At 42.2% G+C, this 27,606-nt stretch overlaps 1 protein-coding gene and 1 long non-coding RNA gene across 3 annotated transcripts; one reads left to right on the forward strand and one right to left on the reverse strand.

The window, feature by feature from the left end:
* Positions 1–6,458, reverse strand: LOC115175545 (uncharacterized). Its single transcript, XR_003872057.1, has 2 exons — positions 6,271–6,458; positions 1–232 (listed from the first exon to the last, which is right to left on the reverse strand). It is a non-coding gene; the product is annotated as an uncharacterized LOC115175545 (long non-coding RNA).
* On the forward strand, positions 2,172–27,103 carry LOC115175544 (polypeptide N-acetylgalactosaminyltransferase 4). 2 transcript variants are annotated; one of them, XM_029734840.1, is made up of 12 exons: positions 2,172–2,428; positions 4,317–4,518; positions 10,150–10,598; positions 11,696–11,865; positions 12,723–12,912; positions 12,986–13,171; positions 13,541–13,658; positions 16,527–16,703; positions 20,714–20,845; positions 21,637–21,747; positions 23,055–23,207; positions 25,108–27,103. In XM_029734840.1, exons 3-12 carry the CDS (start codon positions 10,210–10,212, stop codon positions 25,246–25,248), a joined length of 1,767 nt encoding a protein of 588 aa, XP_029590700.1. In that variant the 5' UTR covers positions 2,172–2,428; positions 4,317–4,518; positions 10,150–10,209; the 3' UTR covers positions 25,249–27,103. The 2 variants fall into 2 exon arrangements, with proteins under 2 accessions (XP_029590700.1, XP_029590699.1); XM_029734839.1 differs by lacking the exon at positions 2,172–2,428 and having other exon boundaries at positions 4,172–4,518.
* Positions 27,104–27,606: the final 503 nt, after the last annotated feature.

Here is a 27,606-nt window from a genome sequence, read left to right on the forward strand (position 1 = left end):
TTGTATGTTTAGTAGAATGTTTAATTCTAATCAATGAATTGAATGAACATTTAATTTTTTTTAGGAACACATGGGTAAGCGAACTTGTACAATTCAGAGGCTGCAACTAATTAAGCTTTTGATTCAGGAAAGGTTAAAACGTAAGACTATACAAGAGTCCCTCTTGTTTAGTCGCTTGAGATCTCAGATGATATCAGGGAAACGGGACCCCTCTGGTTCCGTCTGGGGGCTCCTGGGAGAGAAAGAAGTGTCAATTGGTTTCAACAGGAGAAAGAGAGAAGGAGAAAGAGAGGGAAGGAGAAAGAGAAAATGAGAAAGAAAGAAAGAGATGGAAGATGAAAGAAAAGTTCCCTGGCAGGCTACCAATAGTCACAGGTGTCTGCCGAACAATGGGCCAGTACAATGGTGGTTGGCAGCCTGGCACACTGCTGCCCAGCCAAGCCTTGTCCGGCATGAACAGGACTCCTAGAGGAAAAGACGCCAAACCAATCCTTATAGGGGATTATAAGTAAAGTAAAAAATGCTGAGAGGGAAGGGAGTTGTATGTAACTATGCATAGCTTTACCCCGACAGGCCCAGATGTTAAACAGTTAATAAATCATTTTTTGGGGTAATTTGTAGCTGTCATTTGTTAATTTACCGTAAAAGATAACAGGTGTAGCCTATACTCTTTCCCTGTTAAAATTATGTTATTATACTGTGACACACGATTCACAGTCTTGTGAGAATGATTGTGAACTTGAGTTATTTACAAAAATCATAACTGGCTTCATTGAATATCCTCAGCATTTGCATCAAATATCGACAACATTCCAGCAGTGGAGGCTGCTGAGAAGAGGACGGCTCATAATAATGTCTGGAACGGATCAAATGGAACGGCATCAAACACTTCAAAACCATGTGTTTGATGTATTTGATACCATTCCACTCATTTTGCTCCAGCCATTACCACGAGCTCGTCCTCCCCAATTAAGGTGCCACCAACCTCATGTACATTCCAGTATTGCATTTATATTCTTATCAGTACCAGTCTGTGCATTGAACTTCAGCCATAACTCATTCTACAGCCTTTGATATCAGATTCAAACATAAACCCTGTTTTAAGTTATGAAACCATAAACCATGTGTTGGTAATGATCTAACATAAGCAACGTTGTCTTGACGCTGTGAAATGAGAAGGCAAATAAATGATTCACACAGAACACTTTTCCTGATAGCTGGCTGTGAATTTTATCTATTGGAATTTAATTTGTTTCATATTTTCAGTGTTTGAGTGATCCATCCTCGGTCGTCCGCAATAGCTATAGACTTGAACTGACACGTGGCCACAAGTGTTCTCATGCCACATTCATATAGTTCCTCTCCTTTTACTGAAGGCCACATTTCCAAAGTTTTTATTTGGCAAATAATCTTGAACTGACTGACAGCTCTCTGGTTAAAGAAACCTGTTCTCATGCCATACATTTGTTGACATTGCCGTGCCCATGTAATCAATTACACAGAGTAGGCCTAACCTGTTTTATACTGTTCAAATATGCCACACCGGGGCTGCCCTTTGCAATAAAGTCGGTGGAGTTGAAGTCCAGTTTATCTAGGCTACTTCAGGCTTTGAAACACAGGGATGTAGACAGTAGATGGATATTTACCAGGTAATAAAGGCTGGGTACAACAATGGTCTGTAGGATGTGAAGGAAAGGCTTCCTTTAACCAACAGTTGTGAAATACTGACCACAAAAAAGTCCAAAGCCAAACAGTTATGGTCCAAAGGTTTGATGAGGTTAACTCCTCCATTCCCAAGCACATTTAAGGGGGTGTTTCACATCCTTTTACATTTATGCATATATGTGCCTTTTGTTTATTCCCACAAGTATTCAACAATTTTTTTTTTATTTGTCAATTTTAAGAAGTTGTCAAAAATAATGTTAATGTTCAAAAGCATGCAAACTTACATAAACATATTGACAGTTCAGACGGGGGCACATAAAAATCTCATTAATAAATGCATGCTCTAACCTGTAAGCCACACCTATTTGAGTCTCAACCATGGATAGAATATATATACACATATACAGTACCAGTCAACAGCTTGGACACACCTACTCATTCTAGGGTATTTCTTTATTTTGACTATTTCTACATTGTAAAACTATGAAATAACACAAATGGAATCATGTAGTAACCAAAAAAGTTCTAAACAAATCCAAATATATTTTATATTCTAAAAGTAGCCACCCTTTGCCGTTGTAACGTGTGCGCTAAGAATCGTGAAGCAAGTACAGGGAGTGAATTGAATAAATAATGGAACAAAACAAGAAACACGAGTAGCATACAGACATAAAACATTGGAACAGAATCAATAACACCTGGGGAAAGAACCAAAGAGAGTGACAGATATAGGGGAGGAAATCAGCAAGGCAATGGAGTCCAGGTGAGTCTCATGAAGTGCAAATCATTAAAATCCAGACGGAAAATATTTAAATGTAAAATGTTAAATTATATATAGTTTACACCCAGAATGTCCTACATCAGATTTTCCCTGACTTGCATTGCTTTTTCACCTGTAGTAAAAAAATGTGGTCCTTCCATTTAGTTGTGACCATGTTAGTAAGCATTCTGTAACTGATATTTTTACTTATGTTCCATGTTAATAGTCGATGGTGACGGGTGTGCGTAATGAGTAACCTGGCGACAACGAGCGCCAGAGAGGAGGAGCAGGAGTAGAGGTGGCAGCCTTGATGATAGCTTTGCACACTCTTGGCATTCTTTCAACCAGCTTCAACTGGAATGCTTTTCCAACAGTCTTGAATGAGTTCCGACATATGCTGAGCACTGCTTTTCCTTCACTCTGCAGTAACTCAGAGTGAAGGTACAACGCCGTGTACTACTCCCTTCACAGAACAGTGCAAACTGGCTCTAACCAGAATAGAAAGAGGAGTGGGAGGCCCCAGTGCACAACTGAGCAAGAGGACAAGAACATTAGAGTGTCTAGTTTGAGAAACAGACACCTCACAAGTCCTCAACTGGCAGCTTCATTAAATAGTACCTGCAAAACACCAGTCTCAACATCAACAGTGAAGAGGCGACTCCAGGATGCTGGCCTTCTAGGCAGAGTTCCTCTGTCCAGTGTCTGTTCTTTTTCCCATCTTAATCTTTTATTTTTATTGGCTAGTCTGAGATATGGCTTTTTCTTTGCAACTTTGACTAGAAGGCCAGCATCCCGGGGGTCGCCTCTTCACTGTTGACGTTGAGACTGGTGTTTTGCGGGTACTATTTCATTAAGCTGCCAGTTGAGGACTTGTGAGGTGTCTGTTTCTCAAACTAGACACTCTAATGTACTTGTCCTCTTGCTCAGTTGTGCACCGGGGCCTCCCACTCATCTTTCTATTCTGTTTAGAGCCAGTTTGCTCTGTTCTGTGAAGGGAGTATTACACAGCGTCGTACAAGATCTTCAGTTTCTTGGCAATTTCTCGCATGGAATAGCCTTAATTTCTCAGAACAAGCATAGACTGACGAGTTTCAGAAGAAAGTTATTTGTTTCTGGCCATTTTGAGCCTGTAATCGAACCCACAAATGTTGATGCTCCAGTTACTCAACTAGTTTAAAGAAGGCCAGTTGTATTGCTTCTTTAATCAGGACAACAGTTTTCAGCTGTGCTAACATATTTGCAAAAGGGTTTTCTAATGGTCAATTAGCCTTTTAAAATGATAAACTTGGATTAGCTAACACAATATGCCATTGGAACACAGAAGTGATGGTTGATGGTAATGTGTCTCTGTACGCCTATGTAGATATTCCATAAAAATCTGCCATTTCCAGCTACAATAGTCATTTACAACATTAACAATGTCTACACTGTATTTCTGATCAATTTGATGTTATTTTAACGGACAAAAAAAAATGCTTTAATTTCAAAAACAAGAACATTTCTAAGTGACCCCAAACTTTTGAACAGTAGTATATATATATATATATATGTACTATTACAGTTATGGATTAACTGGTAAAGTGTCACATAAGGCCAAACACACACACAATATATAAGATCAATTAGCTACATTGTTATTATTGTATTATTTATGGCAGAAAAAGTGTTACAAGTGGACATCACGTTTTATAAAATGATGAAATATTATTTTCCCCCGCAATGCTATGCTCATGTGTTTTAAAAAAAAATGTTTAGCTCTAACTTCCTGGTGACCAACCAACTACACTTGCTCAGTCAGCCAACCTGAATTTCTGGAATAACAAGCGGTTTTAATGTAAAACATATTTTCCAGTACGTTTACATTTAGTCTGGTATCTAATTGATTACACAGCTTGAAGAATTGAATTGAAATCGAGTGAAAACAAGAGCTGGCTACCTAAATTCCAGAACGTAGAAGTGACATCCCCAGCTAGCCAGCGCTCATCAACGTGGAGAGGACGTGCTTGTGCTGACTGACAGCTGTAGTCAGAGCTAGAAGACTAGAGAAGACGCTGAGCAGTTTCTAAGAACACGGAATGTAGTGGAATGATAAGGTAAGAATTATATTAACTTGTACACTTGGCTAGTCAGGTGAAATCTATCGAGCAAGGTAATTTAGCTAGCACCAATGGTCGCCCTGGACCAGAGCTGACTATTAAGGAGGTCCGTCAACTGGCTAGCAGATAGCTTTCTCTTTTGCTACAGGACGTTTTGCTAAACGTGGCTAACGTTAGTTGATGTTTAAGTCTCTTGTTCTCGAAAATTACTGACTGGGCATCCAGCTCCAAGTGAGTAATACGCTAGCGTCCGTTTGGTGTATAACAAGCTGACGTTAGTTAATCTAATCAAAGAGACTCAATCTCTCAGATTTGATAGCTAGTTAATTTAGCTAGTTAGAACTTCTGTCTTGACAGCTGAACTAGGCTAACCTAACCCATGTCCATGCAAATAACTTTTACAAATGTTATTTTGTGATAAACCGTTTGTAACAACAGGATTAATTTGGCAAGTGTGCTTTCTATTCCCTGATTTCACATGGATACTGGTGTTCATTCTAATGCTTTTAAACCCTTCCCAGTCCCAGCTATGAGCGAGTTATTATAGCTCACTGTAAACCTCGTCAAATCTGAATTGAAGAGGATCTACATTCTCTGCGGTTTTAACTTTCTCAGCATATTTGCGTTAGTGATAAGTGATTCTGTATTGTCTATAATTGATGCATGTCCAGTTCCTTGAACGAGCTATGTAGTCTGTTGGAACAAAAGATAGTCATGCTGAAGATTGATCCTCTGCTCACTCCCTGCACTCAGACCACAACCTAAACATCTGGGAAAACAATAACTAAACCTGTCAACATACAAGAAGACATCAGTTATCATTTTACAGTTTGGGTCAACAGCAAGCAAAATGCATCCCGTCTATTAAAGAGAAAGTAGGCTAAAGCTGAACTACAAGCTTTCCCTGTAGGCTATAGTGTACTTGCGTCAGTGTGATGGAGGTCTGTGAAATACATGTTATATAATAACACTTATCAACCCTCTGATACAGTTTGAGACGGCCAGCCGTCAGTCTTACTATGTTTAGGTCTAGTGTAATCACTGAGGAGTCGTTTGTGTCGTTGAGGGATGTTTTTCCATGCTGAATGTTTACACTGAGTAAATGCTCACATAAGCCTGATGGCACTCCTAGTTGAAGCTGGCCAGCTGTTCCTCTCTGGTGTACCAGTGACTCTGGGGGGAGGGGGAGTTCCCCCTAGGTACAAATATAGGATCAGCATCCCTTCCCCCAATTCTAACCATTAGGGGGGTAAATGCATAACTGACCCAAGATCAGCATTGGGGGGGCAATTTTAACCTACAACATTCAGTGACACTGATAACATCATGGTATAAAACAGAATGTACTAGTACCTATTTTGTCAGAGGTTTTTCAGTGCTGAAGGTTGATTGATTTTATTTGCCGGTTGAAAAAACACACAGTATATACATTTTAAAAACGTGACAGGGATATCACAAACAAGTCAGACTTATTTCCATTGTGGAAATAGGTTAACAGCGCGTAAACTCTCACATATTGGCCTTCATGTTTCAGGTTGTCCAGCTGTTCATTTGCAGTGTACCAATCCAATCACTGTACCATTCAGTATACTACTATTCAGTGACACAGATACAATCACACAGTAGTGTGTAGGAATGTACTGACACCTATTTTCTAACTTAGTTACTGTTGTCAGTGCAACTTGTTTGACTGGTCTCTGAGATTGATGTGACAGCAAAAGCGCAGCCCTGTTCCGTGTTTGTACTTACTCTAGCTCTCTGTCAATGTCAGGGTGATGTTTCTTCTCCATAGCTGTTGCAGATGAAGACATTGGCTACATTCAAATGTCCATACGAGCATAACTTTAAGAATGCATGCCAAATCCATTCTTAGTGGTGTGCTAGTAGAGAAGAAGAGGCTGATGATAATTATGGTGGAACATTATTCTAGGGCTAGGCTAGCCCAACTGGTTCTAGCCCAACTGGTTTGTGCATAGCAGCAGAATTCATTCCACCACACAAATGAATACAGGATTATGGCTGTATGAAAGTCCTTCTCCAGGTGGCTATAGTCTACTGTACACATCTCTATAGCCTACTGTATACTAAACTCTATAGTCTACTGTACACAACTCTATAGTCTCTAGCCTACTGTACACTACTCTATAGTCTCTATAACCTACTGTATACTACTCTATAGCCTACTGTATACTACTCTATAGTCTCTATAGCCTACTGTACACTCTCTATAGCCTACTGTATACTAAACTCTATAGTCTCTATAGCCTACTGTACGCTACTCTATAGCCTACTGTACACTACTCTATATTCTCTATAGCCTACTGTACACTAAACTCTATAGCCTACTGTACACTACTCTATAGCCTACTGTACACTACTCTATATTCTCTATAGCCTACTGTACACTAAACTCTATAGCCTACTGTACACTACTCTGTATTCTCTATAGCCTACTGTACACTCCTCTATAGCCTACTGTACACTACTCTATAGCCTACGGTACGCTACTCTATAGCCTACTGTACACTACTCTATAGTCTCTATAGCCTACTGTACACTACTCTATAGCCTACTGTACACTACTCTATAGCCTACGGTACACTACTCTATAGCCTACGGTACACTACTCTATAGCCTACGGTACACTACTCTATAGCCTACTGTACACTCCTCTATAGTCTCTATAGCCTACTGTACACTCCTCTATAGTCTCTATAGCCTACTGTACACTCCTCTATAGTCTCTATAGCCTACGGTACACTACTCTATAGCCTACGGTACACTACTCTATAGCCTACTGTACACTCAACTCTATAGTCGACTGTACACAACTCTATAGTCCCTATAGCCTACTGTACACTCAACTCTAGTCCCTATAGCCTACTGTATACTAAACTCTATAGTCCCTATACTCTTAACAGCAGCAAACCATCCATCTGCGCTTTGGTCAGTCAGACCTTCATAAGATTAAACACTGTCCAGACTCCCTTTTTAAAACCCCCTCTGACAGAAGATGCTAGATCAGGTGGTATCTAGATTGGTGTTAGTGTAGCAACGGGGCAGTGTAGCCAGCCAGCGATGGCGGACCCAAAGCCTCCTGGAGCTGGTGGCGTAGTCCTACTTGTTTTGGATTCTGCAGAACTCCCACAGACTTACTCCAAAGAGGAGGCAGAGATTCTCCCTAAGCCTTGTGTTAGGCTGCTGGTCCGAATCCCTCCCTCCCCAGCCCCACCAAGGGCTATTAGATTCAGTGGGAGGAAGTTGTGATGGACTACTAATATAAAGGAGGTTTTGTTTAGTGCCGTTCTCTATTTTGTAACCCCAGGCCTCGGAGTCCCTTGGCCAGTGACCAGAGCTTTGAGTGTGAAAGAGGCATGGGCCTGGTAATGCCTCGAAGAACTGAAATGGAGACTCGTGCTTAGTGACTCAACAATGCTTCAGCGCACATCAAGCAAATACTCTCCTCAGTTTGTGAAACACCTGAATCTGACAATGTTTTAAGGGTGTATTGGCTTAGGCCTATCATATAATAATCTATTTATGGGGTAACATCCTTGCCATCCTCTCAGAATTTCCCCGTCAAGATCAAAGATTGAATATTTTCCAGAGTTAAATTTACGACGTTATAGTAAAGCAGTCTAGTCTTGATAATGGAAAAAATCTCAATGATACAGTAGGAAGCTGGAACACATCACATGTAGGCTATTTCCGGAGTAGGAAGGCACAGAGTGGATGAAAGCATGTCGAAGTTACTGTCTAAAGCCTCAGTCAGTCACTGATGCTGTACTGAGTATCCCTGCTGAAATATTAATGCTGTGATTACACTCAATGGCAGGAGTGATGCTGGAGACGGGTTTAATAGTATCTGCCCTCTTTTATTTGCCTCTGGTCTGCCTGTCTTTTGAGTTGAGCTATCTGACTGTATCTAAGCCTACATGTTGTTACTACTAGAAGACCATTCAAAGAACATTAGGCCTAGACTGTTGCCTAACCCTATCACCTCAGAGAACCTTGGCTATATAGTACGCTTTGAAAAAAGGGTTCTCTGCCTGTCCCCATCGGATTTTGGGTTCCCCAACCATTTTGGGTTCCATGTAGAACCCTCTGTGGAAAGGGTGGAAAGGGTTCTGCAAAGGGTTATCACATCGGGACAGCCAGAGAACCCTTTTGGAACCATTTTTTTCAAAACTTTCTAGGGTGTACAATATGTGTTGCCTCCTGTATAAAATGTTGGCTTTGATTAAAGATGCAATGTACAGAAATCGCTCCACCATTTTGTGGTTGCTAAAATTCTAATCGTTTGCCTCATTTCAGTTTGTGACAAAACAGTGTAGAGAATCATTGTACCATCTAAACCGCTGTGAAATATATATTTCACATAACAAAAAATATTGTGTTTTCAGCTGTTTAAAGCTGGTGTACAAAACTGAAATGAAAAAACTGCAGAACGGGAAGCATAGAAATAGAACAGATCTACCGCTTCTTAGACTTGATTTCAATGAGAATTACAGATACAACTCACATTTCCATGTGAATTTGGTCAGGTCACCCAAAAAGTTACATGTTGAAACATCTCAACACCACAGCGTAGCAGCCTATAATTCCACCAGTGATCTATCTTTGCTATTTCTATTTAATTTCAGCTCCCATTTAGCCCTGAATTTGTCATTCTTGATATTGGATGATGATGATTGTCATCAGTTTAGTCAATTTGAGCGACATCATTAGCAGTGCTTTCTCATTTAGCAGTAAACAGACGTCTCTGTCGAGCATTAGCGCTGCCGCTGAGTGGAAGGAAATTAACATAAAATCATTAGCCTTTAAGCGTTTTGTGCTTAATCAAATCTTGTTGTCATGTGGAATGCTCTGAGTGAGAATTTGAATGAATCAACATATTTTTAATCAACAGATAGGCCTATCCCCAACCTCCACTGTCATAATGATTTCTATCACAGTTATGCATAACTTGTTATAATCAGTATTATTCAGCTGTTGTAATGGAAATATTTAAGATGATAATTTAGAGTAATCAACACAGTGTTGGACTTTCTGTAATACAGACTTTCCAGTGTTCTGTTTGTAACACAAGGTGCAGGTTGATAGTCGCCAGACTTGTTCTGGATTATTGTCATATCTGTTGATGGTGGTTGACGCCAGACTGGAGGTACATGGACCGAGGACACAGATTATTCAATGTTCTATTGATGACGTTCTATGATCACTGATTCTGTAGCAGCTGACGAAGTCACTGCCTTTTAGTTTTGTCTTCCTACAAGCCTCTCAGGCTGGTGTTTACACAGCATTTGGTGTGGTCTTAATAGGATGTAAAGGTCCAGTCTCCAAGAGGCCAGTTAGACGCTTTCTCTGCTTCTGCACTGGAGGTGTCTCCCTGTTGCAACTTGTAATAAACCGGATTTTTTTAGTAACTACGACTGCTCTCCTTTTTGTTCACCTGGTAGTTCCTATTACAGCCTGTTTTTATGTGGTGTAGGTCTAATGGTTCACTGTCATGGTTCAAGGCTGTCATGGATCCACTTAACTCAGCACATGGTGTCTAATACTTTCATCATAGACCAAAGTGGACCTAAACCTTTTCTCAGCCCTCGCTGTTTGTTGTGTTTTCCACAGAGCTGTGTGGCCTGGGCACTCTTGAGTGGCAGCTGGTGAGACTCCACGTTGCTAGGGGCGATGAGGGTGCGTTGGTCCCGGAAGCTGGGCTTCCTAGCAAAGACCTTCTTCCTGCTGTGGGTGCTATGGCTGGGCTACATTCTCCTAGCCCGCTCCACCGCCTCCTCTACAGGGGCCGATGGAGGGGAGGACAGAGGAGACCGCAACCTGCTGGTCAGGCACTTCTCCCCCGTGGAGGAGCAGGGAGGCGAGCAGCTGGCCAGGCCCGTGTACGTGAAGGCGCCAGCGGATGCCAACGCGCACGGGGAGTGGGGCAAGGCCACCAGGCTGAACCTCAGTCCGGAGGAGAGGAAGCAGGAAGAGGACAGCGTGGAGAGATACGCTATTAATATCTTTGTCAGTGATAAGATCTCCCTGCACCGACACATCCAGGACAACAGAATGAAAGAGTGAGTAGCCAAATGATCTTCGTCTCCACACAGGGCACAGAGACCCCCGCCCCTCCCGGCAGTACAATCAGGCGGCAGGTAGCCTAGCGGTTAAGAGCGTTGGGCCAATAACCGAACGGGCGCTAGTTTCAGTCCCGAGCCGATTTAGGTGACAAATCTGTTGTCCTTGATCAAAGCAATTAACCCTAATTGCTCCTGTAACTTTTGATAAGAGTTTCTGCTAAATGACTAAAATGTCATATAAATGTCATCCGTTTAGACCAGTAACCATCTGTTATTATACTGATTGCAGAAACATACAGTTGGCATACTGTCAGCTTCCAATAAACACTGAATCTGTCTGGGCTCACTGTCAGCTTCCAATAAACACTGAATCTGTCTGGGCTCACTGTCAGCTTCCAATAAACACTGAATCTGTCTGGGCTCACTGTCAGCTTCCAATAAACACTGAATCTGTCTGGGCTCACTGTCAGCTTCCAATAAACACTGAATCTGTCTGGGCTCACTGTCAGCTTCCAATAAACACTGAATCTGTCTGGGCTCACTGTCAGCTTCCAATAAACACTGAATCTGTCTGGGCTCACTGTCAGCTTCCAATAAACACTGAATCTGTCTGGGCTCACTGTCAGCTTCCAATAAACACTGAATCTGTCTGGGCTCACTGTCAGCTTCCAATAAACACTGAATCTGTCTGGGCTCACTGTCAGCTTCTAATAAACACTGAATCTGTCTGGGCTTGCAGACAGCTTGGCATGAGGCCTGGATCCTTTTTTAAGGCATATGAGCTGTCTGTGTCCATTACTTTACAAAGAGTAGCCTACTTCCCTGACTGGCTTTTCTTTCTTTCTCCCTTTCTTTTCTTTCTTTCGTCTCTACGTGAGAACTGCTCAGGCATGTGGGACATCGGTGTGATTTCTTTCCCTTCACATTTCTGCCTCTTGCTGTTTCCACAGCTCCCGATAGGAATGACACCAAATGCTCCTCTCCTGCGCTGACCAAAGCAACTCTCCAATGAGCCACTGATTGTGTGGTCAGTCTTGCAGTCAGTTTATAACCTGATCCTCCGAACAACAACTCTCTCTTTCGTTTGGGTACAGATGCAGAGCTAAGACGTTTGACTACCGCCGTCTGCCGACCACGTCCGTGATCATAGCGTTCTACAACGAGGCCTGGTCCACCCTGCTCAGAACCATCCACAGTGTTCTGGAGAGCACACCCGCTGTCCTCCTGAGGGAGATCATTCTCATAGATGACCTCAGTGACCGAGGTGAGACAGAGCATGAAACTGGCTTTGCCTGATTAAGAAATGTTTTGGGGGAGAGAAAGGGAAGGCATAAGGGGGTAGAGAGAGAGAGAGGGGCTAGCTGGTTCTGAGGCTCAGTTCACTAACCCAAACCAACCCATAGAACCCTAGGACAGCACTCAGAAAATCTGTCCCAAACAAATCAGCACAAAGCAAAAATAATAAATATATCACCTATTGGAAAGACACCACAAAAAAGTAAACTTCAATGCTATTTGTCTCTAAACAGACAGTCTGCCACCATGTACTATCTGACAGAACATGGAGAAACACTGACTAGGTACAGACCAGAGAGCACAGTCTGGCTATAGAGACTGGTTGTCGGACAAACCTGGCTGCCCAGAGAGGACAGGCTGTGCTCACTCTGCTCCAGGGGAGAGGTAGAGACAGAGCTGCATTTCCTATTACACTGTGACAAATACTCAGATTTAAGAGAATCTTTCCACCCTTAAAATTATCATTAAGTACTAAGAATTTGAAACTATAAAAGATGAAGAAAAAAATCTAATATTTATTGGGTTAAAAGCCAAAATGTTTTGGCAGCCAAATATGTGTCCTCCTGCCACAACCTGAGGGACAGCCAGTGAAAAGTGCAATGTAATGTTATGTGGCTTCTCAGTCATGTTGAGAGAGAGAGAGAGGTTGAGGTGTGCAGTGAGTTAGAGAGAGGGAGGTGTGAGGTAGAGGTGTGTGCAGTGAGGTAGAGGTGTGTGCAGTGAGGTAGGGAGAGGTGCAGTGCGAGCAAGAGGGTAGTGAGCAAGGGAAGGGGGGAGAGAGAGAAAGAGTGAAGCCTTGACCATCTATCTCTGTGTGAAACCCAGTCTATCTGAAGTCTCAACTGGAGCAGTACATCAGTAACTGGGAGCGTGTCCGCCTCATCCGCACCAACAAGAGGGAGGGGCTGGTCAGGGCGAGGCTCATCGGCGCCACCTACGCCACGGGTGACGTACTGACCTTCCTGGACTGTCACTGCGAGTGTGTCCCCGGCTGGATCGAGCCGCTGCTGGAGAGGTGTGTGTCACGTAGCCACCATATTGACAATGTGATTACAGATAGTTTCATGTGGATCTTCTCCTCCCTCCAGGATTGGTGAGAATGAGAGCACCATCGTGTGTCCGGTGATCGACACCATCGACTGGAACTCGTTTGAGTTCTACATGCAGACAGATGAGCCCATGATCGGAGGCTTCGACTGGAGGCTGACCTTCCAGTGGCACGCTATCCCTGAGGTCGAACGCAAGAAACGCAAGTCCCGCATCGAACCTATCAGGTCAGTACTGTCTGGTCATCAGTTTGTTTACAAAATGAGATCTCTGGCTGTGTCCAAAATGGCATGCTTTTCCCTATATAGTGTACTACTTCTGGCCAGGACACTAATGCTCTGACTAAAAGTTATAATCCAAACTGAAATACTCTCCGGCCTTGTTTTAAATGTTTTGAAATGCATCTTTCCTTCTCTCCTCCAATCCTTGAGTTAATCAGTTATCTAGTTTGATTGGTGATGCAACTAGACCAAAACATTGCTTTTACTTTAGCTGCCCTCTTGGCCAGGTGACAGGTCATTTTAAAAGTCTTCAAGTCTCTCTGACTGTTGGTGGTGCTCAACTCCATGTTCCACTGTTCTCTCTATCTCTCTCAGGTCTCCTACCATGGCTGGTGGACTGTTTGCAGTGAGCAAGGCGTACTTTGAGCACCTGGGCACATATGACATGGGCATGGATGTGTGGGGAGGAGAGAACCTAGAACTGTCCTTTAGGGTGAGTACTGGACACTGCCACTGACACTATGGCATCAACATCTCAGTGGCTGGACACTGTCTATTTAATATGGCATCAACTTCTCAGTGGCTGGACACTGTCTATTTAATATGGCATCAACTTCTCAGTGCCTGTGGCGTTTGCTGTTCATCTAAACTCGGCAAGAAAAGAAACATCTCTTTTTCAGGACCCTGTCTTTCAAAGATAATTTGTTAAAATCCAAATAACTTCACAGATCTTCATTGTATAGGGTTTAAACACTGTTTCCCATGCTTGTTCAATGAACCCTAAACAATTAATGAACATGCACCTGTGGAACGTTTGGTAAGACACTAACAGCTTACAGACGGTAGGCAATTAAGGTCACAGTTATGAAAACTTAGGACACTAAAGAGGCCTTTCAACTGACTCTGAAAATCACTAAAAGAAATATGCACAGGTCCCTGCTCATCTGCGTGAACGTGCCTTAGGCATGCTGCAAGGAGGCATAAGGACTGCAGATGTGGCCAGGGCAATAAATTGCAATGTCCGTACTGTGAGACGCCTAAGACGGCGCTACAGGGAGCGTCCTCGCAGTGGCAGACCACGTGTAACAACACCTGCACATGATCGGTACATCCAAACATCACACCTGCGGGACAGGTACAGGATGGCAACAACAACTGCCCGAGTTACACCAGGAACGCACAATCCCTCCATCAGTGCTCAGACTGTCTGCAATAGGCTGAGAGAGGCTGGACTGAGGGCTTGTAAGGCCTGTTGTAAAGGCAGGTCGTCACCAGACATCACCGGCAACAACGTCGCCTATGGGCACAAACCCAACGTAGCTGGACCAGACAGGACTGGCAAAAAGTGCTCTTCACTGACGAGTCATGGTTTTGTCTCAGCAGGGGGGGATGGTCGGATTTGCATTTATTGTCGAAGGAATGAGCGTTACACCGAGGCCTGTACTCTGGAGCGGGATCGATTTGGAGGTGGAGGGTCCGTTATGGTCTGGGGCGGTGTGTCACAGCATCATCGGACTGAGCTTGTTGTCATTGCAGGCAATCTCAATGCTGTGCGTTACAGGGAAGACATCCTCCTCCCTCATGTGGTACCCTTCCTGCAGGCTCATCCTGACATGACCCTCCAGCATGACAATGCCACCAGCCATACTGCTCGTTTTGTGTGTGATTTCCTGCAAGACAGGAATGTAAGTGTTCTGCCATGGCCAGCGAAGAGCCTGGATCTCAATCCCATTGCGCACATCTGGGACCTGTTGGATCGGAAATGTCCGGGAAATTGCAGGTGCCTTGGTGGAAGAGTGGGGTAACATCTCACAGCAAGAACTGACAAATCTGGTGCAGTCCATGAAGAGGAGATGCACTGCAGTACTTAATGCAGCTGGTGGCCACACCAGATACTGACTGTTACTTTTGATTTTCACCCCCCCTTTGACACATTATTCCATTTCTGTTAGTCACATGTCTGTGGAACTTGTTCAGTTTGTCTCAGTTGTTGACTCTTATGTTCATACAAATATTTACACATGTTAAGTTTGCTGAAAATAAACGCAGTTGACAGTGAGAGGACGTTTATTTATTTGCTGAGTTTATTACCTCAGGTCCTTGGTAATAAATAGAAAGGACACTTACCTGCATTCTGATCTAGGCTCGCAAAAAGGTTTACTAAAAGTCTGTCGGCCTCCCGAGTGGCGCAGCGGTCTTAAGGCACTGCGTCGCAATGCTGAGGTGCCACTACAGCCTGAGGTTCGATCCCAGGTGCACAATTAACCCAGTGCCGTCCGTGTAGGGGAGGGTTTGGCCGGAGGGCGTTCCTTGGCTTAATTGCGCTCTAGTGACTCCTTGTGGCAGGGGCGGGTGAACCGGGCGGTTCCTCCGACACATTGATACGGCTGACTTCCGGGTTAGTGAGCAGTGTGTTAAGAAGCAGCGTGGCTTGGCGGGTCATGTTTTGGAGGACGCATGTCTCGACCTTCGCCTCTCCCGATCCCGTTGGGGAGTTGCAGAAATGAGACAAGGTCATAACTACCAATTGGGGAGAAAAAACTATAAGATGGTGCATAAAAAGGTTTAAATGTTTTATTTGAGGAAAATTGATATAGGCTGATATTCTTTGTTAAACTAAAGGTGGATGGGGTATCACCTTCAGTGATGTTTTATGTATGTATAAATAAAATGCCTCTGCGAATCCCCATTCATAATTGATGTCTTGTGAATTGGTTTACAACAGTTTTTTTGGGACTTCAAAGAAATAAATATTGCACGGGAATTAAATGTTTTGATGAGAATGAATAGGGTTCTACGAGGTGTAGCTAAGTATCCATTACACTGAGAGAATCTGTCTGGTAATTAGGGCATAACTCAAGGAAGTCGTTAAATGTAGTTAGCAAATCGTGAGGTAGCCTAGCTACGTGTCATTTCCCTCAAGCTGTTTTCTTGGCCGTAGTGGGAAAACAAGCAATTTATAAGATGCAAGTTCATACTATAAATAAAATGTTCTGCAGGAAATGGATACAATTAAAAATGTTTTTTGATTCTCTGTCATTTGTATAATAGCTGAGAGAGGACAGAGAAGAAGAGCGGTCGTGTTGCTGATTATTCATAGACAATGTCCATCGTGGTTTCTGCCCACATTATCACACCACTTACATCCCAATTTGGATCCTTTTCCATAGTCTGGAGAACATTGAGGCACTAATTTGACTTGTGTGGAAAGGAAAACCTCTCCACAAATCTTATGGGAAGGTTTGAGTCCCATGCATCTTGTCTGGATTTTTGCCAGAACGATTAGGTGAAGGGATACTCTACAATTTTTATATAAAATGTCATTTACTATGTTTTATTCATCGGTTCATCTGCTCCACAGGTGTGGCAGTGTGGAGGTTCTCTGGAGATCCACCCCTGCTCCCACGTGGGCCACGTCTTCCCAAAGAAAGCACCCTACGCCAGGCCCAAGTTCCTCCAGAACACGGTCCGTGCTGCGGAGGTGTGGATGGACACCTATAAACAGCACTTCTACAACAGAAACCCACCGGCCAGAAGGGTAAAGTACTGTAGTACACTTTACAATAAAATGCTATCTTAACTTATTGTAAAGTGATTAAGTAACTTATTGTAATGTAATAAAGCAATAAACAAACTTGTTGTATTGTAATAAAGCGACAAAGTAACTTATTGTTAAGTGATAAAGGTAAAGTAACTTATTGTTAAGTGATAAAGGTAAAGTAACTTATTGTTAAGTGATAAAGGTAAAGTAACTTATTGTTAAGTGATAAAGGTAAAGTAACTTATTGTTAAGTGATAAAGGTAAAGTAACTTATTGTTAAGTGATAAAGGTAAAGTAACTTATTGTTAAGTGATAAAGGTAAAGTAACTTATTGTTAAGTGATAAAGGTAAAGTAACTTATTGTTAAGTGATAAAGGTAAAGTAACTTATTGTTAAGTGATAAAGGTAAAGTAACTTATTGTAAAGTGCATAATTCCAGCAGGTGTTAAGTAGGGCATGCTCTAGTTAAAGCTGTGATGGTTAGGCTATACCAAGGAAGGAACACCTTAGATTTGGCTATATATTGTAATGGGTTAACTTAGTTGGAGGTGTTGCTTCACCTGTCTAGGTGTCAGCAGTGTTGATGAGGTGCTGTCTGGGTGTGAGACGAATCATCTGTGTGTGTGTATCCCTCTCTCTTTTTTTTTGTGTTGGCTGACATCAAGGTTTCTTGGTTTCACCACTCTGAAATGAATTACATTATTAATGCCAGGGATCTTTGATCAAACAAAACATTACCTTACCAAAGGCAGATGGAGACTGGGTGCCAGAGAGAACTGGCAGGTTTGAATTCACTTGGGCGTCATTTACATATAGGCCTTTATCAAGGTGTTTTGTTTGAAGAGAAATGTGGACACAGTGGTTTTGGTTTAAACCACCAAAGTAGTTTTTGTCCAAACAAATTGAAGAACCAAGGAACCAATCGGAAGCAAATGGGCCGAAACAGGGAGGGAGTACGACCTACCTGAATCTGTCCAATAACAAATGCATGTTTTATTGTTTCTGTTACAAAATGTTTTGCTACGGTGTACCCTAATGAATACACCCTGGTTGATCAGGGACCACATAATCCAACTTTAGTGTCACACAATCTGACGTGTGTTTGAATTCCCTCCCTTTGGTTTGTTCAAGGTGGGGAGTCCCACTACTCCCATTAGTACAACAGTATCACTCGCCACCTTGGCAAACGTTACCTCCTTAAACAATCTCAACAACACCCTCTCACACCTGTCATGTCTTTGGGGCACCATTAAACTGAAGACATGTTTATCAATTAACTCCCTGTAATTATTATCACGTGATTAAACTGATTAATCGTTTAATTGTAATTAACTAGGAGATCGGGGCACCAAGGAAAATATTCAGATTTCAAAATGATAACTTTCCTATATTATAACATTATATATTATATTCTATTATAGTATAGGCCGATTATCTTCTGGTTTAAATGGTGTATTTTACCTCGCGTCCAGTCTCAGTCCAAACGTCCTAAATTGTTGTATCTGCACGAATCCAGCCTTTACTAAAGTCATCCATACATCAATTGTCTTAAAATCATTTATTTACTAAACTAAGTAATTCACAGAAAGCATACAAACAGTAATTATCGTCACAAAGAATTGGTAGAGTAATGTGCCCTAGTGGGCTAAACAGGCATGGCTGGTGTCTTGTTAAACAAAGGGTCATAAAGGGCAGCTGAGGAGGCACACAGAGTTCATTAATATTAACAATTGATATGCTAATCCTTTGCACATGAACGCTCACTCATTCGGGAACAATTGCAATCAATATATATTTACGCTTAGTGTCGGGATCATCGGGATCCTTGTTGGAGAGTCATTCTGTTGGAGAGTTCTCTTCTCTCGCTCTCTCGCTCTCTCTCGCTCTCTCTCTCTCTCGGGGTTAGAATGGATCTTTCAAAGCGACATTCATTAATGTCGTTATAGAATGGATGTTTCGTTGGTCTTCGCGTTCAATGATAGAATTTACTTAGCTGCAGACTAATAATTAATATCAAAGACTTGTTCTTATTCTGTCGGTCTCGATAGTCTAAAAGTTTAACCACGTGGTATAGGTAACTTTTCTTCTGAGGTAAGCTGGTCTAAAGAAATAACTTCTAGGTGGGGGTTTTATACGTGAACATAGAACAGGCTTGTCACATGACGTCCTGTCCATGTCCCTGGGGGGGGGGGGGGGGCGTGCCGATGGCTGAGTTAAGCTTGGTACAGAAATACAATTCTATCACATTAACATCAGTACATAGCATCTCAACGTATTCCAAATAGCTTTATCCTTATTAATACATTTTATACAACCATTTGGATGCAAGTCCCATAGCTGAGGCTATTATATAAACAGTTTTATGGTAATATGGCTATATTGTCTCTTCTGAGTATCACAAAATTGTACCAAGCGGTACAAGTTTGTAGCTGGATTCTTCACCAATCTTTTATACCTTCTCCAGAACATAAATGTCGTTCGGTTCCCCAATTCTGTGAGTTGGAAGAATTTCCTGTGTCTCTCTCTATGGGCCATGTGGCAGGAGATTCTCCTCTAGAATTTTACCACCCCTTCACACAGGGCCTGGTTGGGGGATGGTGCAAGGGGGAGGGGGTCAACTGTCCTCCCTGTACTCAAAGAGGGCAACGTCATGACACACATGTCATATGGGAAATCCTTTTCTTCAGAACACAACAGCAATTCCCCAACCAGGATTCAAACATGTTCAAGATAACGGCCCAGGATGTAGCTACATACACTACATAGCCAAAAGTATGTGGACACCCCTTTCAGCCACACCCGTTGCTGACAGGTGTGTAACATCGAGCACACAGCCATGCAATCTCCATAGACAAACATTGGCAGTAGAATGGCCCGTACTGAAGAGCACAGTGACTTTCAACATGACACTGTCATTGGATGCCATCTTTCCAACAAGTCAGTTCTTCACATTTCTGCCCTGCTAGAGCTATACCGGTCAACTGAAAGTGCTGTAATTGTGAAGTGGAAACATCTAGGAGCAACAATGGCTCAGCTGCGAAGTGGTAGGCCACACAAGCTCACAGAACAGACCGCCAAGCGCGTAAAAATTCATCTGTCCTTGGTTGCAATACTCACTACCGAGTTCCAAACCTCCTCTGAAAGCAATGTCAGCACAATAACTGTTCGTCGGGAGCTTCATGAAATGGATTTCCATGGCCGAGCAGCCGCACACAAGCAATGCCAAGCGTCGGCTGGAGTGGTGTAAAGCTTGCTGCCATTGGACTCTGGAGCAGTAGAAACTCGTTCTCCTGGAGTGAAGAATCACGCTTCACCATCTGGCAGTCTGACGGACAAATCTGGGTTTGGCGGATTCCAAGAGAACGCTACCTGCCTGAATTGTTATGTTTGGTGGAGGAGGAATAATGGTCTGGGGCTGTTATTCATGGTTCAGGCTAGGCCACTTAGTTCCAGTTAAAGGAAATATTAACGCTACACCATATTCTAGACGATTCTGTGCTTCCAACTTTATGGCAACAGTTTGGGGAAGGCCCTTTCCTGTTTCAGCATAATGCCCCCGTGCACAAAGCGAGGTCCATACAGAAACGGTTTGTCAAGATCGGTGTGGAAGAGCTTGACTGGCCTGCACAGAGCCCTGACCTCAACCCCATCGAACACCGTTGGGATGAATTGGAATTCCCATTTGGAGCCAGGCCTAATCGCCCAACATCAGTGCCGTCCTCACTAATGCTCTTGTGGCTGAATGGAAGCAAGTCCCCACAGCAAAGGCTGTTATTGCAGCAAAAGGGGGACCAGATGTTCGACGAGCAGGTGTCCACATACTTTTGAACATGTAGTGTATGTGTAGTCATGATATGGTGTGTCATATCAAACCACTCTTAGGATTGTCAACTTTGACCTGAGCTGCATTTAGCATTGCAGGGAGATTTAGCCTATTATTCTGCTGTAGCTTTAGAGTTGTGTGTGGAAATTGGCGCTAGCTAAATAAGTGTGTTATTTTTCCACAGGAGACATATGGGGACATCTCAGAGAGGGTGGTCCTTCGAGAGAGACTGAAGTGTAACAGCTTTGAATGGTACCTGAACAACATCTACCCTGACCTGCATGTACCAGAGGACAGGGAGGGCTGGCACGGGGCGGTGAGTCTCTGTTCGTCTCTGTCTGTTTCTCTGTTTCTATCAGTTTGTCTCTGTCTCCATGTCATAATCAAGTACATTTTTTTTCCCCCCATATGTAATAAATACAATTGAAAATCTTGAGCACCACTTGAAAAAAAATGTAAAGACAAGCAGCATAATCCAGCACTTTTTTCTTTCAAATGTATATAGGTGGCATCAATAAGTGTCTAGGTGTGGACTCAATGTCACAGCTGTCGAAAGGATCGGACCAAAGTGCAGCGTGTGTTTCGTTCCACATATTTATTTAATCCGTGAAAACTATGCAATGCATCAAATAATTGAAATCTACAAAATAACAAACCGTGACGCAGAGGAGAAACACACTACTCACAAATAATCACCCACAAAAACAGGTGGGACAAACATCAACTTAAATATGACCTCCAATTAGAGACAACGACGACCAGCTGCCTCTAATTGGAGGTCATACAAAACCAACATAGAATTACAAAACTAGAAACTGAACATAGAAATACAAAACATAGACAAACACCCCCTGTCACGCCCTGACCTACTCTACCATAGAAAATAACCACTTACTATGGTCAGGACGTGACACTCAAGTTGTTGACTTCACCCCAGGCAATTGTTTCAATCAATCAATCAAATGTATTTTCTAAAGACCTTTTTACATCAGCAGTTGTCACAAAGTGCTTTACAGAGACCCAGCCTAAACCCCCAAAGAGAAAGCAATGCAGAAACATGGATGGCAGATCTCATGATGCTAATCTGGATCATTCTCCTCATCACAGTTGCTTAGCTCTGGGATCCATTCAGAGTGCCTGGACTACAACGCTCCGGACCACAATCCCACGGGGGCACACGTCTCCCTCTTCAGTTGCCATGGGCAGGGCGGCAACCAGGTGATTTTAAAATTTCACGTCTGTTTATTTTGTCTCTCAACCCTCCCTGACCCACGTCTGTCTCCCTGATGGACAGACGGAGTGTTTTTTCTGAATATCAACCATATCTGGTGACCACGGGAGAATATCCACCTCATCTAGAATCTAGCTTCAAAGGCATCTTAAACTTTGTTTTAGTATTGCCAGACAGTGTCCTAAATAATATTTTAATCCTAAATCTTTTAGATATCTTAAACACTCAACTAAGTTGTATAACTTTTCTAGCCAAGTTAGTTTATAGGTAGTTAATAGCCAAGACTTGCTGGGCTGTATGGATGAATATTTTATGTCCAGTCATAAACAGAGGGTAGTGGAGGCCTCTGCCTGAATGCCTATCTCCACCAGCTATATCTCTCTGATTACTCTGATGCATTGCATCAGGTGTACATCGCTTCTAAAAGCACCATGTGTGTGACTGAAAATCTATTTTTCCACAACCTGCTCTAAAACAAGAAACAGGAACCTCTACCTTCTCTTTAGAGGTCCCCCCTAGTTCCATTTGAAAGATACATGAGGCCACAGACAGTGGCCTAGACTGGATAAATACGGTTTTTCAAGACAGGAGGGAGAACTCTTTCTTTAAATAGAATTCACTGTTACCCCGTCTGAAAGATGCATAGGATGTGAGGAGAATGAAGCAAATGATCGGACCATTGAAGATTGATTTACCCTCGGTCTGATTGTCTCTCTGAGGCTTGGGTTTAGAAATGACACCCGTGGAGAATTAGCCTAGGATGTGTCCCAAATGGCACTCTATTGTGTAAATAGTGCACTACTTTTCACCAGAGCCCTATGGGTTGTGGTCAAAAGTAGCGCACTATATAGGGAATAGGGTGCCATTTGGGACGCTTCCTCAGTGTTTATATCTGGGTGATGGAAATGGTTGGTAGCCTTGTCCTTATTAGCATGATGAACACCACTGACTGTTCAGTACACACTAAAATCTGGCTCAATGGAGATCCATCCAGCAGCCATTTCTCAGAGGGAGAGATGAAAAAGGAGGGGATGCAGAGGGGGGGAGAGAGAGAGGTGCACACAAATGTTTGGTCAACAGACATTAATTTGACCTAAATCCAATCCTAATCTCTCAAAGGGAAGAGATTGTTCTGGTGAAATCTCTTTTAGCGGTGGAACGCTAATGTTCAGAGCTGCTGATTTGATAAGCAGAAGCACAGTGAGGAAACATTGATCCATTCCCCAGGAGGACAGTGATCACTATAATTCAGAAAGCATGCATGTAAATGCCTCTCTCTCTCCTTCCCCCCCAGTACTTTGAGTACACGACCCATAAGGAGATCCGCTATAACTCTGTGACGGAGCTGTGTGCCGAGGTCCCCGAGGGACAGATTTACATTGGGATGACACACTGCCCCCATGACAGAACCCCTACACCCCCCACCATCATCTGGGAGTTTAGAGAGGTGAGTGATGCAGACGCAAGCATAAAGATTCATGTGAACAGAGGAATGCTCGTACACACGCTCACTCACTCATTCACAGAAAAACAAAGCATTTATAGTATTGAGTATGTACAACTGGGCTGGTCGAATTTGAAAAGACAGTTTTTTGGGTTTAATTTCTACAGTTGTTAAGCGACTTTGGGTCCTTGAAAACCGCTATGTAAGTCCCATGTCTTATTAGTGGTCTTTATACTACATTTAGTTTTCAGTTTGACACGGACTAGCTATAATGCCTTACCTGGATCATAGGCGGCGCGCGCATAAGGCTAGGAGAAGCTAAGCTTCCCCTAAAGTAAATTGAATTAAATTGCCAAAATTATATACCGTAATTAGCCTACTCCGGTCTATACAGAAATAAATACAATCATTCAAAATAGGCTACTGCAACAGAAAGCATGGTTTGGCCATAGAGGATCATTAGCTTAAAAAAATCACTAATAACCTGTGGACTGTTAAATTGCATTGCCTGCAGTTAGAAGGGCCTGCAGTTTGGGCAGCACGCGGAGCATATACCAAATAGATGATTGTTTAGTTGCGACCCAGTGAAAAGTAAAGGCCCAGCCACGCATATCACAATATTCAAAAATACAATTGCGAGAAAACATAGTTTGGAAAGCAAGTGGCTATTGCTGTAAAGAGAAAACAATAGAAAATAATTTAATCTGTCTTTTAGTTATCAACATTCTCAACTTAATTGATTGAACGTCATAGCCTATCTTATCAGCACTAGCAGAGAGCATCGGCCATATTACCGGTGAGTGCGCATGTATGTTATGAATATTGTTCACTCTTTATCACTGGGTAAGTGATTTGTTTTTGGACGATCATTTCATATTGTGTTTGTGTAGGCCTATTATATGGATCAGACAACGTCGTTTTTATTGATCTGTTTGTCAGTATCAGCAGAGTAGGCCACCCTGTCATTTTTATCGTATTAAAAAAGATTCTGCTAATGTCTTCAGTCATATAAAGTGTCGTAAATTATAAAAGGCCATATTTTTTTGCGAACAATGATTGAGTTCTATTATTAGCCTAAATTATGACTACTGTAAATTCCGGACTATAAGCCGCAACTTTTTTCCCAGGCTTTGAACCTCGCGGCTTAAACAATGACGCGGCTAATATATGGATTTTTCCCGCTTTCAATTTTTTTTTCTCCAAAAAAACATTCTGTGACGTGCTCAGTTTTTTGGCGGCATGAAGCTTTCATTAGACCAATGAAATTGCCGAACGGGTTAAGGTCAAACTACTTTTTAGTTTACTGTTTAAATTAAATCGAGCGCTCTCAAACTTCCCATCATTCTGATTACGGTAGTCATTTTGTCACCCTCATCATGGCAAAGACACGGAGAAATGCATATGATGCAGCTTTCAAGTTGAAGGCGATTGATCTGGCTGTTGGAAAAGGAAATAGAGCTGCTGCACGGGAGCTTGGTCTTAATGAGTCGATGATAAGACGTTGGAAACAGCAGCGTGAGGAATTGACTCAGTGCAAAAAGACAACTAAAGCTTACTGCTAATTTTTAATTTTTTGTTACAAGCCGTGTTTCGTTAAAGCCTGTGTAAAGTTAATTTGTTTCAATGTACCGGTAGGCACCTGCGGCTTATAGACATGTGCAGCTTATTTATGTTCAAAATAAAAATGTAATTCAGTGGGTGCGGCTTATATTCAGGTGCGCTTAATAGTCCGGAAATTACGGTATCCAATGTAATCATCACATTAGGAATAGTAGGCTATCTTGCATAAGTCTGCAAATACGATGATGCATGGAATGGTTTATTCTAAAGGTGCATTTTTATCATGAAAAATGAGCTTGAAACTCACACACCCCTTATGAACTGATGTCTCTTACCACTTCAGGACGGGACAATCTACCACCCTCACTCAGACATGTGTATCACCTCCTACCGGACAGTCGAGGGACGCACGGACGTCCAGATGATAATGTGCACGCCCGGGGACAAGCAACAGCGCTGGAAGTTTGAGAATGGGAGGGACTAACCTCACCCTAAGTGACCTTTTGGAGGGAGGGAGAGACTCTCTGCACACTACTGAAGACTTGACAAATGTCCTAATTTAAAGTGCCTTTGCAAACCAAATGGGGTCCACACCTGAGTTGACAATATTTCTGTCTGTCGGGATTCCTCCTTTACAGTTGACCTCACTGTGAGGGCTGAAAAACAATAAGGAAGCTTGAACGTGTGGTGTCAGTTCTAAAATACTGGTTTGAAAGAGGAACAATGTCGTCACAGGGATTCAGTTTCTTTAATTCAGTGGGATAAGCATAGATGCTAACAAATACTTATGCATTGCACAATGTTTTTAAAAATATTTTTGTGTTTTTTCTTTACAGGTAAAACACAAGTCATCTCAGGGTGTTTTCTGGGGTTTGAAATGAAACTAAAATGTTTAAACAAATATGATTCATTTAGGGGTCTTTCCTAGGTGTTGTTAATCTGGGGTTTGTTACTCAAAGATAGCTAATTAAGTTAAAAAGCTTGGTATCGTATGAGACTTACTATACAAGCCCCATCTTGTGTGAGTGAATGAAGTGGACTCTGTGATGCTAGAAGGCTACATGCTTTCTACTCATCAGCTTCTGACTCTGTTTTGAAGACTGTGTTCAAGGTAGGATCAGATTGGGTCGTTCAAACAAGACTTGAAACACTGTTAAGCGTGCGCTAAGTACAATTTCACCATTGCCTGAGGGTGGTGGGACATTTGACATGGTTGTTTGGTAGTCTTCACTGTGCTGTGTAAAAACATTCTTTACACAGGCTGATTTACTGTGCTTACAATGTGCCTTAAAAACTGAACAGTTGTATTTTCTGAGGAGTTTTTTTTTTACGTGTTTTAATCTAAAATCTACTGTGCCTAACAAAAGCATAAACATGTTAATTTCACTTTCATAGTAGCAATATTCTCATATGGGTGTTTGTCTGCAGCAATGTTGTCTGCTCTCTTCCATAGCCTCACAATTTCAGCTAGCACATAGCATTGCTTACTGTAGCATTCATCAAGTGTTGATCTCTCAAGGGCTTGATTCTCTTAAAAGCCCAGTGCAGTCAAAATTCTTTTTTTCCTGTGTTTTGTATCATATTGTACAACTGCTGATGAAAAGAACACTGTAAAAGCAAGAACATTTGATCAGTGTTGGTTCCTGATAGTTGCTAATTGAAAATACAATCTACACAGGACTTTCTAAACAGCATGTCTTGCATGGAAGGAGTTTGACAGCCTGGTGACATCATCACCAGGTGGTAATTTTAGTTAATAGATCAATAACAAAGGGTTCCAAACCTCTCGACCAATAACAGCTAGTTTTCAGTTTTCCCTTCCCCAGACTTACATCAATGCAGCGTTTTGTATCAGTACTTGAAACTTCAACAGCACCTGCACTCTGCTCACTCTACTAAACCTTTCCTAAAATAACTTTTCTGGTTCACTTGATTGGGATTCTATAACCAATGGAGATTAATTATCATGTGTGTTGCCATTGAAGTGCTTATTATTGAAATCAGCTGTACTGCAGAAGACTGCTTTTTGTGGTGCTTTGCACTAGGGCCTTTTTTTAAATCAAATATTTGTACTGAATGGTTGATCATTCAAAGCTTTTATATGATTCTATGAATTCTCTTTTGTATTTCCTTTGTAAATGATACTTTTTGGTATAAAGGGACCTGAATGGGATGGGGCTTATTTGAACTACTGTACTTGTTAATAAGCATAAGAGACGGTGGTGATTGTGTGAAGCATGAAAGGGTTCAAATAAAGTTGGAGTTTTGGAGGATTGCTGTAGATCAATCAATGCCTTTTTAACTCACTGACCAATGACTATTAAAACCAAGAATCCAAAGGTGTTGATTTTGTGTCTCTTGCTTAGCACTGACACAGGACTCCATTGAAGATTGACAAGCAAGTAAGAAATATTTACTTCACTGTTTTCTTCACTATAGGTATTTCCAAATATACTGATTTAGCACCATCTGGTGGCCATGGAAGGAACCAACCCGAATGTCAAATGGGGAAATTGACGCTGTTTGTGGTTCAATATATATATTGGTAGGTGTCGTTTTTTTTTACCTTATCGTAAGTAATAAAACAATCAGGATTTTAAACATTCTTGAGTTCATGACATGGGTACACCAAAAGCTCCAGTGTTCACTACTTCAGTCAATTACTCCATTACTTTTTGGGAAATTGGCTGCGTTTACACAGGCAGCCCAATTCTGATATTTTTGTTCACTAATTAGTCTTGATCAATCAGATCTGAAAAAGAACAGTGGAAAAAATATCAGAATTAGGCTGCTTGTGTAATCTAGGCTCAGTGAAGTGTAAGCCTAAAATAATTTAGCTTTC

This window comes from Salmo trutta, chromosome 36 (genome assembly GCF_901001165.1).
Source record: "Salmo trutta chromosome 36, fSalTru1.1, whole genome shotgun sequence".
In the NCBI taxonomy this organism is placed as follows: Eukaryota; Metazoa; Chordata; class Actinopteri; order Salmoniformes; family Salmonidae; genus Salmo; species Salmo trutta.

Bases quoted from the DNA above. Each gene is read 5' to 3' on its own strand.
- LOC115175544 (XM_029734840.1), top strand. From the start codon at position 10,210: ATGAGGGTGCGTTGGTCCCGGAAGCTGGGCTTCCTAGCAAAGACCTTC. The intron at 13,172-13,540 runs GTCAGTACTGTC...TATCTCTCTCAG, and splicing joins TCCCGCATCGAACCTATCAG to GTCTCCTACCATGGCTGGTG. The intron at 16,704-20,713 runs GTAAAGTACTGT...ATTTTTCCACAG, and splicing joins GAAACCCACCGGCCAGAAGG to GAGACATATGGGGACATCTC.